The following is a 12,587-nucleotide window of genomic DNA, read 5'->3' as shown; positions in this document are numbered from 1 at the left end:
AGGCGCTGGGGGTGGCGGAGGGGCCGGGGCCTGCTGGTGGGTTGACTTAGAAAAACTGCCAGAGGCTGTTGGATGAGGACCTTGCCGGCCCCTCGCGTTCTCCCTGGCGACCCCCATGGGACTGCAGACGTGGTGATGCCGACGCGGCCCTCGTGGGAAGGTGCCTCTGGTGTCCTCCTGGGTCCCCGAGATGACTGGCGCTGACTCGGAGCTCCTTGACTTTCCATGCCTGCTTTCCTGGGCTGTCTGCGGGTCTCCAGCTTCTTGCTCAACTTGCAGCAGCTGCGAGTGGGGGCGTCGCTGCCCCAGGCACGGGAGAGCCCGAGGTTCAGGGTCCAGTCCACCCTGCGGGCTTGGACGAGTCTTCGGGGACCGGGACATCCTGGAGGATCCTGGGAGACCTTCTAGGCGAGCCCCTGGGTGCCTCTTGCATCCCGCTGTCTCTCCTGCCTGCTCTTGTCCCGCCACTGCTGTCCCCGGGACGGTGCCTCCTGGACTTCCTGGGACTCTGCGTGGCCCCCTCTCCTGTGTCTCTCCTGGTGCCCTGCCTGGTCACAGGGAGACCCCTGTCCTTGGGGTGACAGGCTCCCCAGGGCTCCCCACGCTTCCCTTGCTGCAGCAACCGCTCACCTCACCTGAGACATCGCCTGCGATTTGGGGCGCAAGGACGGTGGTTGCGCGGACCCCACGGGTCCCTGAGGGAGACGGCTGTGTCGCAGCCTGATCTGCTTTGTACGAGAGAGCAGTTCGGAGACCCGCCGCCTTTGGCTTCTGATGAGGAGAACACGTCGTCCGACTCCCGGAAAGCGTGCGGCTTTTCCCTGCTGTTTTTGAAGCTGTGACTCTGATCAGTTGCTGGAACGCAAAATCCCAGGAGAAAAAGAAGCAAGACACGCCAGGGATGAAGGAGAAAAGAGCAAAACAGAGTCTTTTTCAGAATCCAAGCGGCAGGAACTTCCTCGCGCGTCTCCCGCCTGTCTCCGGGGTGGAGGATTCCAAGGGCGTCACGGAAGTGGAGAGTCGAGGTCCAGCGGGCGAGGAGACCGGAGACCAGGAGGACGCAGGCCTGGCTGCCAGGGGACGCCGGGCCCGGACTGCACGGCCAGCGAGCAGGAGGGCCAAGTCGCCCCCGCGGGCAGCCTGGCCGGCGCAGGACGCCGGCAGCTCAAGTCGGAGGGGCAGGTGCTACCTGCGACGCTGGGCCCGAGGCCTGGGGACGCCGTGCCCCGTCCAGCAGCCACGCCGCCTCCCTTCCCGCTCACGACAGAGCATAATGGAACCACCGGCTGATGGTTTCGCCTGGATGCCAGGAATTTCCGGCGTGGCCCCGGCCAGCAGGTGGCGGTGAGTGTCCGCTGGCCCAAAGGACGGGCAGAGCCCAGCGCCCAGTGTGGGGCCAGCTGGGGACGTTTGGGAGTCATCTGGGCGCTGGGACGCCGACCCTGGCTTGCTCCGCAGCGGCCCCTCGTCCGCCCGTCCACTAGGGGTCGCGTCTGGCTATGGCCACGGGTTCCGGCTGCGGTGTGGCCGCCGGTTCCGGCTCTGTCCCCTGGGATCCTGTGAAGCCTCCGAAGGCCACAGACTCTTCCTGCTCTGAGCGGGCGGGACCCCCACCTCACGGGAGCGCCCCAGAGGCTGGCACTGCCATCCATGCCCCCGTTAGGCTTAGGGGCTGAGAGGCCTCTTGGGCATCAGGGACAGGAAGGTGCCGGGCTGCACAGACTCAAGGACCCAGCTGCCGAGCCCACGGCGGGTGACCCAGAGCTAAAGAGAGCTGGCGCCTCTGGCCGGACCCCCGGCCCGCGTCCCCTTGGCCTGAGTCCTCTCTCCACTTGCTTTCCCTGGAGCCTGCTCCTGGGCTGCGCAGCTCTCCTGGCTGGCGCTGGGGGAGGGAGCCGCAGGCCCCAGGACAAGGGCGGGGTCACACGGCCTCGGCCTCCCCTATGCCCCCCGGAGCCCTCAGGAGCCCTGCAGCCTGCAGCGTCACTCACACCCGCCCCCGGGCCAGCTGCCCCTCTGGGCTTCGCTCCCCAGGCTCAGCCCTGAGGGCACGGGCCCAGCCTTGTGTGCCCACCGGGCCCCCCAGCCAGGACGCCCCAGCCAGGGGACGGGGTCTGGATGCGGGTGGACACTGCGCGTCAGCAGAGACGAAAGGCGGCTGCTTTCAGCCAGAGGAGGGAGCCGGCGCCCGCGGTGAGGGAAGGCCGGACAGGAAGGGCAACGCCGGCCCACCCGCCGCAGGCTCCGGAGGGGGCACGCGCAGGAAGCAGGGGGTGTGGATGGACACTGCGGGGCCCAAGCAGGGGCGAGGGGCGGGAGGACAGGACACCGGGTAGGCTGGACCCGCACCTCCTGCCCAGGCTCGGACAACAGCCGCCTGACAGCCCCCGAAGGCCAACAGCGAGAGGCCACGGGCTGTGGCAGCGCCCACGGGGCCTGCGGCCGGAGCCCACTCAGGCAGGGCCCAGCCGGGCAGGCCACGTCGGGGTCTCCGGGCGCCACGGGGAGGCCTCGGCCGGGAACAGCCACGGGCTGATTTCACAAACAGGGACGCGAAGGCTCACTGTGGCCGCAGGCGGCCTCGCCCGCGTCCACCGGCACCGGGCCTGGGCAGCACCGGCCGGCAGCAACGGTCCCTCCTGGCCCAGGAGCGCCGGCCGGCAGGGACGGGCCCCAGGGTGCCCCGAGGCCGTGCACCCCCGCCGGGCCGCGGCTCTGAGCCGTGGGGCGACCCCAGCTCTCCGGGGCGCGGACCCGGCAGAGCTCGGCCCGGCCTAGGGGCGCTGCGGGCGCCCCTCCCTCCTCGGGGCACCCCATCCTCCCTCCTGGGGCACCCCATCCTCCCTCCTGGGGCACCCCATCCTCCCTGCTGGGGCACCCCATCCTCCCTCCTGGGGCACCCCATCCTCCCTCCTGGGGCACCCCATCCTCCCTCCTGGGGCACCCCATCCTCCCTGCTGGGGCACCCCATCCTCCCTCCTGGGGCACCCCATCCTCCCTCCTGGGGCACCCCATCCTCCCTCCTGGGGCACCCCATCCTCCCTGCTGGGGCACCCCATCCTCCCTCCTGGGGCACCCCATCCTCCCTCCTGGGGCACCCCATCCTCCCTCCTCGGGGCACCCCATCCTCCCTCCTCGGGGCACCCCATCCTCCCTCCTGGGGCACCCCATCCTCCCTCCTGGGGCACCCCATCCTCCCTCCTCGGGGCACCCCATGCTCCGCCTGCGCCTCCCGGCTCCCCCGGAGGGTGCCCCGCCACCCGCGGGCTGACCGGACCGCGCGCCCCGGCCGCTCGCGCTGGGCCCGACTGGCCCCGTCCGGGTCCAGACGGCGGGGGCGCGGCGGGCGCGGGGACACCCACCTGCCTCGGCCCGGGCGCCACGTCACCGCCGCAGGACGGGGCGCGGCAGGGGGGCTGGGGCGTCGCGGGCCCGGACCCCCTCGGCCTCTGTGACGTCGCGCCTCGCCGAAGCTTCCAGAAGCGGGTGGCCCGGGCGCCCCTCGGGCCGGCTGGGGGGCTGCGAGCCCGCCCCCCGCGTCCTCTCTCCGCCCAAGCCCCGGACCCCGCCCCTGGACCCCGCCCCGTCCCCTAGGCCCCGCCCCCTGGACCCGCTACCCGCTGGACCCTCTACCCGCTGGACCCGCTACCTGCTGGACCCTCTACCCCTGGACCCCCTACCCGCTGGACCCTCTACCCCTGGACCCTCTACCCGCTGGACCCTCTACCCCTGGACCCTCTACCCGCTGGACCCGCTACCTGCTGGACCCCCTACCCGCTGGACCCGCTACCCGCTGGACCCTCTACCCCCTGGACCCTCTACCCGCTGGACCCTCTACCCCCTGGACCCTCTACCCCTGGACCCCCTACCCGCTGGACCCTCTACCCCTGGACCCTCTACCCGCTGGACCCTCTACCCCTGGACCCTCTACCCGCTGGACCCGCTACCTGCTGGACCCCCTACCCGCTGGACCCGCTACCCCTGGACCCTCTACCCGCTGGACCCGCTACCCCTGGACCCTCTACCCGCTGGACCCTCTACCCGCTGGACCCTCTACCCGCTGGACCCGCTACCCGCTGGACCCTCTACCCCCTGGACCCTCTACCCCTGGACCCCCTACCCGCTGGACCCTCTACCCGCTGGACCCTCTACCCGCTGGACCCTCTACCCACTGGACCCTCTACCCCTGGACCCTCTACCCGCTGGACCCTCTACCCCCTGGACCCTCTACCCCTGGACCCCCTACCCGCTGGACCCTCTACCCCTGGACCCTCTACCCGCTGGACCCTCTACCCCTGGACCCTCTACCCGCTGGACCCGCTACCTGCTGGACCCGCTACCCGCTGGACCCGCTACCCGCTGGACCCTCTACCCCCTGGACCCTCTACCCCTGGACCCTCTACCCGCTGGACCCTCGACCCCTGGACCCTCTACCCCGGACCCCCTACCCGCTGGACCCGCTACCCGCTGGACCCGCTACCCGCTGGACCCTCTACCCCCTGGACCCTCTACCCGCTGGACCCTCGACCCCTGGACCTTCTACCCCGGACCCCCTACCCGCTGGACCCTCTACCCGCTGGACCCGCTACCCGCTGGACCCTCTACCCCCTGCACCCTCTACCCGCTGGACCCTCTACCCGCTGGACCCGCTACCTGCTGGACCCTCTACCCGCTGGACCCGCTACCTGCTGGACCCTCTACCCCCTGGACCCTCTACCCCTGGACCCCCTACCCGCTGGACCCTCTACCCGCTGGACCCTCTACCCGCTGGACCCTCTACCCGCTGGACCCTCTACCCGCTGGACCCTCTACCCCCTGCACCCTCTACCCGCTGGACCCTCTACCCGCTGGACCCGCTACCTGCTGGACCCTCTACCCGCTGGACCCGCTACCTGCTGGACCCTCTACCCCCTGGACCCTCTACCCCTGGACCCCCTACCCGCTGGACCCTCTACCCGCTGGACCCTCTACCCGCTGGACCCTCTACCCGCTGGACCCTCTACCCCTGGACCCTCTACCCGCTGGACCCTCTACCCGCTGGACCCTCTACCCGCTGGACCCTCTACCCCCTGGACCCTCTACCCGCTGGACCCTCTACCCGCTGGACCCTCTACCCGCTGGACCCTCTACCCCCTGGACCCTCTACCCGCTGGACCCTCTACCCGCTGGACCCTCTACCCCCTGGACCCTCTACCCGCTGGACCCTCTACCCGCTGGACCCTCTACCCCTGGACCCTCTACCCGCTGGACCCTCTACCCCCTGGACCCTCTACCCGCTGGACCCTCTACCCCCTGGACCCTCTACCCCCTGGACCCTCTACCCCCTGGACCCTCTACCCGCTGGACCCTCTACCCCCTGGACCCTCTACCCGCTGGACCCTCTACCCCCTGGACCCTCTACCCGCTGGACCCTCTACCCCTGGACCCTCTACCCGCTGGACCCCGCCCCAGCGCCTTCACTCCCGCGAACCCGCGGCGCGGCCTTTCAGGGCCCGTGTTGGGGGCAGAGGAAGGAGCCGCGGGGGCGCGGGAGGCCGAGGGGTCGCTGCTGCGCCGGAGACGGGCGGCGGGGCTGGCGGGCGCGCACATGCATGCACACGCGCACGCACACATGTACACGCAAGTGCACACGCGCACGCGGCGGGGGGCCTGGGCTGTGCTGCGGACACGCGTCCCAGCGCCGGGTCCCCCGGGGCGGGAAGGGACACTCCGTGCCCTCCGGGCTCAGGCCTTGCACGCTCGTGTGTGGGGTCGGGTCGGGCACTCCCAGGAGCCCCATGTTTTTGTTTGCAGCTGTGCATGTTCCTTAGGCTTCCTTGCTTGTTTTTTAAAGATTTATTTATTAATGCACTCAAGAGCTGGGGGGCAGGTGGTGAGAGGATGTTAGGGGAGAGGATGTCCTGAGCAAACCGCAGGCTTCGGGCAGCCACCCCACTCCAGCCAGACCCTGGGGACTACAAATCCCAGGGCCCCCAAGGGGAGGGGGCGGACCTGAGGGCGGAGTTAGGCGGCCATCTCCTCAGTCTGCAAATAAAGCCAGCCCTGTTAGTGGGCTGGCTCTGCTTGGCTCTGCTCTTGGCCAGGCGGGCTTGGTCTCTGCGGGTCATTTGGGATTCCAGGTCGGGGGACCCCGTAGGACGCACTTGAGACTTTATCTCCCTCTTTTCTCCCTGAGTTGTACATTTCCACATCCCGCTTACCTTGCAAATAATCCTGTTAACCTTTTGTGTGTGCCTGCAGCGTGAGGCCCTTTTTAGCACACACGGGTGAGGACCCACAGTCAGGCAACCCATTTTATTTTTTTACCAGGGTTGCCCTCCGCCAGAGCCAGAGCGGGGAGCAGAACAGGCAGGCTGACGAACTACACTGCTGAGGGGAGCAGCAGGTGGGGCAGGAGAGGTCTGCTGCGCCATGTGGGTTGCTCCCTGGCTGGCCGGGGGTTGAACTCATGCTGCAGAGGCTACAGACAGCTTTACAGTGCTGTGCTTAACCCCTTGCGCCACTAGAGATGCCCGTCTTATTTTTAAGGTTTATTTTATTTATGATACAAGAGCTGGGGCACAGGTCAGAGACGCAGGGGGCGAGAGGACTCCCCAGAGACAGAGTGAGGAGCAGAACAGGTGGATCCACTGAAATCCACTGCTGAGGGGACAGGAGAGGTCTGCTGTGCCCTGTGGGTCACCTCCCTGCACCACCAGGGAGGCCCTCATCAATTATTTTTTAGAATTGTATTATGTTAGTTTAACGGCTGTAACTTTTTTTTTTAAAAAGATTTATTTATGTATTTATGCAAGCACTAGGTACAGTGAGAAGCGCGGGAGGGTGAGAGGATTCACCAGAGCCAGAGCGGGGAACAGAACAGGCAGAATGACGAAACACACTGCTGAGGGGAGCAGCGGGCGTGGCAGGAGAGGTCTGCCGCGCCATGAGGGGCCCTCACCGGCTGCTGGGGATCCAACTGGCACTGCAGAGGCTGCGGGCAGCTTTGCAGCCCAGCGCTCAACCGCTACGCCACTGGGAAGACCCTTAACAGCTGTAATTTTTAATTCTAGTGGTTTCTCTAGGTTTTCTAGTATAGAGCTGGCCCCAGCCAGCTTCACACACTGTAGTCCCGCAGCCCGGAAGCCCCAGCCCTCCAGCCACTGCCCCTGACAGGCGCTGTGAAACCCCCTCCACGCCAATGTTCTTTAAGAGTTGTTCAAATAACTAAGCATACGTGACCCCGCATCAGTGCTGGATGCAGATCCCATTATTACCTCTGGGCAGAGGAACAGTCTTTAGCCCTTGCTGCGATGCAGCAGGAGCCCCTGGGCGCGATCCCAGCCGCAGGCCCAGCAGTGTCAGGGCTGCCCAGATGAGCCCCTCACGCTGCAGAGCCGCAAGCACCGCAGACACGAGGGTGACTTGGAACCTGCTTTATGGCGGACATGCGTCGTGGGCCCCCACGGCCATCTGCAGCCAGTAGTCCTGGTTGCTGAAAATGACGAAGTTGTACAGATGGTCTCCACCACTCCCAAAGCCGTGCTCGAGCTCCCGCCAGGACACCGGGCTGTCCGCGAAGCCCTGCACAGACAGCGTGACCCACGGGGCCAGCTTGGGCTCGTCGAAGTAGCGGCTGGAAAGGAAGGAGCCACGGTCATCAGGGCCCGGGCACTAGAGCTCACTAGGAGCAGCGGTGCCTGGCGTCCCCACGACCACCCCCAGCTACCACCTCCATGACTGACTTCTCCCCAGACGGTGCCCTGAACCCCTCCATCTGGTGTCTGGACAGCTTGCTCCCAGGGGGCAGGGTTCGGGGGAAGGGGTAGCTGGTGCCCGAGGTGGTCAGGAACAGTGTAACCCTGGGGGGAGGGGAGGGCGGTGCCAGGGCGCAGGCGCGAAGCAGGACGCACCAGAGCTGATCCAGCAGGAGGTGGATCTTGGTCGGCAGCAAGAAGCCAGTGACAGTGCAGAGGCAGGCCTGGGCGGCCACCGAGCTGGGCTGGGGACAGCAGTAGCTGGAGACGAAGTCGCTGGGCTCATGGTCTCTGTCACGAGAGGGAGGGAGGGACACGCTGCTCCCACCGGCCCCTCCCGACGCGGCCCCACCCCGCAAGGCCCCTCCCTACCCACCACGCTCACGCACAGGCCCGCGCCGCAGAAGACGGCCCCCAGCCACTGCAGGAGCTCGGGGGCGCTGCAGGACGCCCCGGGCTGCCCCCCCAGGGCCCCGCTCCGCAGCACGGGGCATGGCAGGTCCCTCACGGTGCTCAAGGCCACTCTGGGCTGGTGCTCCCGGATCCGGTAGCTGGAAAAGTGCGTCAGCAGCGCGGACCCCTCGGCACCTGGGGACAGCATGGGAGGCCGTGTGGGTGCTGGAGCAGGCGGGCAAACCCTGGCACCCCCACCCCCGTGGGTGTCTGGGCGTGGAGGGGGAGGCCAGGAGGCTGGGCCCAGCTGTATCCTGGTGGAAGGGGCCCCTGCCCCCGGGACAGGCAGCCCCCGGCTCCATCTCCCCGGCCCCAGGCGTGCCCGCACCCGTCTGGTGCCAGGCCAAGAGAAAATCAAACTTCAGAGGCTTCTTCTCCTTGAAGGACCAGGCCACCCTCTGGGACGTCTTCGAGTCCGGGTGGAGGGCCAGCTCCATCAAGTCAATGGAAACAACTGGAGAGGCAGAGAGGACAGGACACTCGCTCAGGAGCCAGCACGGAGGCGGCGCTGGGCTGAAACCAGAACGCCTGGGAATGTGGCGCAGCTTAAAGTCTCGTTCGGCTCCTGCGCGCCCCCCTGGGCGTCTGGCCCTGGGGCTGCCGACACCAGTGTCTGAAAGTCAGAGGCTGGAATTGCCGGGGACCAGTTCTATTCCACCTGGACACTGGGGTCCAGCCACACAGCCGCAGAGGCTCACCGTGGGCGGGTTTCCACTGCGGCGACCCCGGGGGATCCCCACTGGCGCGCTGGAGCCTCTGCCTGCAGCCGTGACTGCGAGGTCCTGACCCAGACACCCCCGGTTCCACCCCTCGGGCGCCTCCCGAACACGAACACGCAGTTGAAGTCGCATGTTAGGCCCGAGGGTGCGGCTGGTGGGAAGGGCGGCAGGAGGGGCGGGGCGTCACGCACCGTACTTCGGGGCGCTGCGGCCTGAATGCTGAGACGGGCGGCCCTGCAGCCCGCACTCCTCGTAGGTGTCTTTATCCAGCGACAAAACCAGCTTCCCTGCAAGGCAGTCGGTGGCTGTGGGGGCAGGGCGCGGGCCTCCCGCTACGAGCCCAGCCCCAGGCCCTACGGCGACCCAAGGTGCTACACGCTCGCTGTCCCCGTCGCCACATCAGCGCACCCTTGCCGTGCACGAGGGGCGCTTGCACACGAGGGGCGCTTGCACACACGTGCTTCTAACTTGTGGCACCAGAATGCACGCCCACGGGAACTGCGCGAGGCCGCAGTGACAAAGGCAGGGCCCGGCCGCGACCACGCGGTGTGTGGAAATCGCCGTCCAGGCGGCACCGGGCATGCCCTGCCCTTCCCAGCTGGACACTGGACACGGGGTACCCGCCGAGGCGCAGGCGGGCAGAGCCGGGCGCGGGGTGGGGTCACTGGGCAGCCGGCCTGTTAGGAACGCCCCGGCCACACTGACAGACGCGCGGCCCAAGTTGGGGCGCGGCGCCCCGCAGCCCCTCCCGGGAAGGGGCTGCGTCGGGCCTGCCCTCTCCTGGCCCGGGGCCTTACCGCTGGGCAGCAGGGCGACGGTGCTGTCCTCGTCCACGCGGGCGTTGAGGCTGAGCGCGCAGCAGGTGCCTGTGGGGCAGGGGCATCAGGGCCCCCGCAATGCTGGGGACACCCCGCTCCCGGCCAGGCCGGGGGCCGCGCCCTCCCCTCCAGCACTCCGAGGCCCGAGTCAGCTCGTGAGGAGCCCCGGGGGCCCCAAGGGCGGGGGGCAGGGCCCCGCGGCCTCCCGCTGCCCGCGCTGACCTGCCCGGACGAAGGCGCTGATGAACCCCGGGGCGACGAGCTCGTGCAGGGGCAGGTCCTCCACCGAGTAGTAGGGCCCGAGCCGCGCGACCAGGCCGCGGAGCGCCCCCGGCAGCGCCCCGCACTCGGGCACCAGAAGGGACACCTGCGGGCGGGGGCGGGGTCAGCGCGCGGCCCGGGCGCGGCCGGCGCGGGGTCCCGGGCGCCTCGGACGCCCCGGCCCCTGGGGTAGGCGGGGCCGCCGCAGCCCTCGCCGCGCGGCGCCCCCTGGGAGCTGTAGTCCGGCAGCGCGGGCCGCCCGCGGGACTACAGCTCCCGGCGTGCCCCGCGCCCGCCCGCCCGCCCGCCCGCCCGCCGCGGCCCCGGAGCTCACGCGCCGCGCTCACCCTGTAGTTGTGGTGGTGCGTGTCCACGAGCTGCCGGTGGCGCGACTTGTCGTGGGCGAAGCTGGACTTCTCGCAGACCAGCAGGTGCCGGGGCGCCTCCCGCAGCCGGCGCAGGGTGGCCATGCTCTCCCCGCGCAGGCGCGCCGGCCGCTTCCGGGCTCCCGGGCCCGCCCTGCCCCGCCCCGGAAGGCCCGCCCCCACCCGCCCCTCCCTCCCATGACCACGCCCCGCCCCCGTCAGGCCCCGCCCCTCCCTCCCATGACCGCGCCCCGCCCCGTCAGGCCCCGCCCCTCCCGGCAGGCCCCGCCCCGCCGTCAATCACCGAGGCGTCCCGAGGCGGGTCCCACGCGCGACCCGCCCGCGCCTGCGCCGTGGCCGCTGCGGGGCGGCCGCCTGTCATCACGCCGCCTCAGCTTTTAAGATTTTTTTGATGTTTTACATCATTGTTCATTTTTATTTCATTTTTAAAAAGATTTGTTAATGCGCACAGGAGCTGGGGGTGCAGACGGGGACCCACCGACCCCCACCGCCGCGGGGCGGGGCCGGGGGCCAGGGACGGGGCGGGGGGCGGGGCCGGGGGGGGCCAGGGCCGGGGGGCGGGGCCAGGGACGGGGCCGGGGGGCGGGGCCGGGGGCGGGGCCGGGGCGCGGCTGCCCCCCCACGCGGCTCCCGGGGGGGGGGGGAGCTCGCCGCAGCCTCGCGTGCTGTGCCCGCCCCCGCGCCCCGGAGGCCCCGCTTCTCATGGCTTGGGGAGTCCTCGGGGTTCCCCACGCACGGGACGTCCCCTGCGGCAGCGGCGGCCCCTGCGCCGCCCGGCGTGGGCGCCCGAGTCCCGCGCGTCTGCGCGCACCGGCCGGCCGCGGCCCGGGCCCGGCAGGACACGCGGGAGGCCGGGCGGGGCGGGGCGGGCAGCGGGTCCCCACCTGCGGGGCGGCCGGACGGGGCGGGGCGGGCAGCAGACCCCCACCTGCGGGGCCCCCGCGGCCGCCCGGCCCCCCCCGCTGCACCCCCGCGAGGCTGGTCCTCGCGCTGCCGGCGCCCCCTGAGGCGGCGCTGACCGGGGCTCCCGCGCTCAGGGGCCCCCGCGGCACGGAGGCCGCCGGGCTCCGCACAGGGACGGCCGCGGCGGCAGCCGGGAGGAGAGCGGGGCGGGCTCTCCAGCGCGTCCTCCCGGCACAGCCCGCGGCGGCTCCAGGCCCGGGCGCGGGGGCGGCGGCCCCTCGGGCTCCCCGGGGCGCGCCGGGCCCTGCGGACTCGCCTCCCGCGCCCGCCCCCGCGCCCGCCCCGCAGACGCCGCCCGCCCCGCCGTCCCGCCCCAGGGCCCCAGGGCCCGGCGTGGGGGGCGGGCGAGGGCCCCGCCGCCCGCCCCTCCAGCTGCCGGCCCGGCCGGCCACAGCGCGGGCCCGCGAGGCCGGGACGGGGCCCCCGCCCGCGCCGGCGGAGGTGGACGCTGTCCCTGCGCGGCGGGTGCGGCGCTGCCCGGCACCCACGGGGACCCCGGCCGCGGGCGCCCACGCCCGACCGCAGAGTGTGGGGTCTCCGGGGCCCGCCCCCCCCGCCCCCCCCAGGGGCCGCCCCCCCCCAACCCCCCAGTGCTCCAGGGGCAGAGGCAGAGCGGCGGGGCTCCCAGCAGGGACCTGCCCCCCCAGGCGGCGCAGGCTGCGGCCCCGCTGCTGGACGGACACCCCGGGCAGCGCGCCCAGCAGGCGGCGGCCTGCCCATCCGCCTCAGGGGCCTGGGCCAGCGCCCCTCTGGGGGGCAGTGTGTGGGGGGGCAGGGTCAGCGGGCGCTGCTGGCGCCAGGGAAGGCGCTGGGGCTCCGGCGGCCCCTGGGGGTCGCCCCAGCCGACTCCGGGGCCCGGCTTGCTCGGGCGGGAAGGCCCCGCGGGGGACGGGTGCCCAGCCCCGCGGGCCCCAGAGCCGGGCCCGGCCACGCTGCCCCGCCGCACTTCGGGGCCCGCCTCTGGGCGGGGGGCAGTGGCGGTCCGCTGCGGGGAGGGAGGGCGCCCCGCCGCCCACCGGGCCCTCGAGCCCGGCCGGGGGACGCCCCGCCCCGCCCCGCAGCGGCTGCTCTGCCCCTGCAGGACGCACCCGCCTCCAGGGGGGCGGGGGCTCGGCGGCACCCCGGGGCGTCTGTGCAGGTCCGCCCCGGGGCGCCCGCGCAGGGCTCGCCTCCGCACCCCCGCTGGCGAGCTGGACGCGCGGCGAGTGGACACGAGGCCCGCGTGGGGAGGGCTCGGGCGCAGCCGTTTAT

The 12,587-nt window shown here is 71.3% G+C and overlaps 1 protein-coding gene across 1 annotated transcript; it reads right to left on the bottom strand.

Annotated features, from left to right (window-relative positions):
• Positions 1-7,416: 7,416 nt before the first annotated feature.
• RPP40 (ribonuclease P/MRP subunit p40) lies at positions 7,417-10,457 on the bottom strand (the record flags this gene model as incomplete). The annotated part of the gene is made up of 8 exons (XM_084257186.1): positions 7,417-7,615; positions 7,893-8,027; positions 8,126-8,324; positions 8,518-8,643; positions 9,100-9,195; positions 9,706-9,774; positions 9,949-10,093; positions 10,335-10,457. 8 exons carry the CDS (start codon positions 10,455-10,457, stop codon positions 7,417-7,419), a joined length of 1,092 nt encoding a protein of 363 aa, XP_084113312.1.
• Between the last annotated feature and the right edge of the window lie 2,130 nt (positions 10,458-12,587).

Source organism: Talpa europaea (genome assembly GCF_964194135.1).
Source record: "Talpa europaea genome assembly, chromosome: 2".
Lineage (NCBI taxonomy): Eukaryota > Metazoa > Chordata > Mammalia > Eulipotyphla > Talpidae > Talpa > Talpa europaea.
The sequence above is the reverse complement of the archived record's forward strand: the minus strand, read 5'-3'. Positions and strand labels throughout refer to the sequence as shown.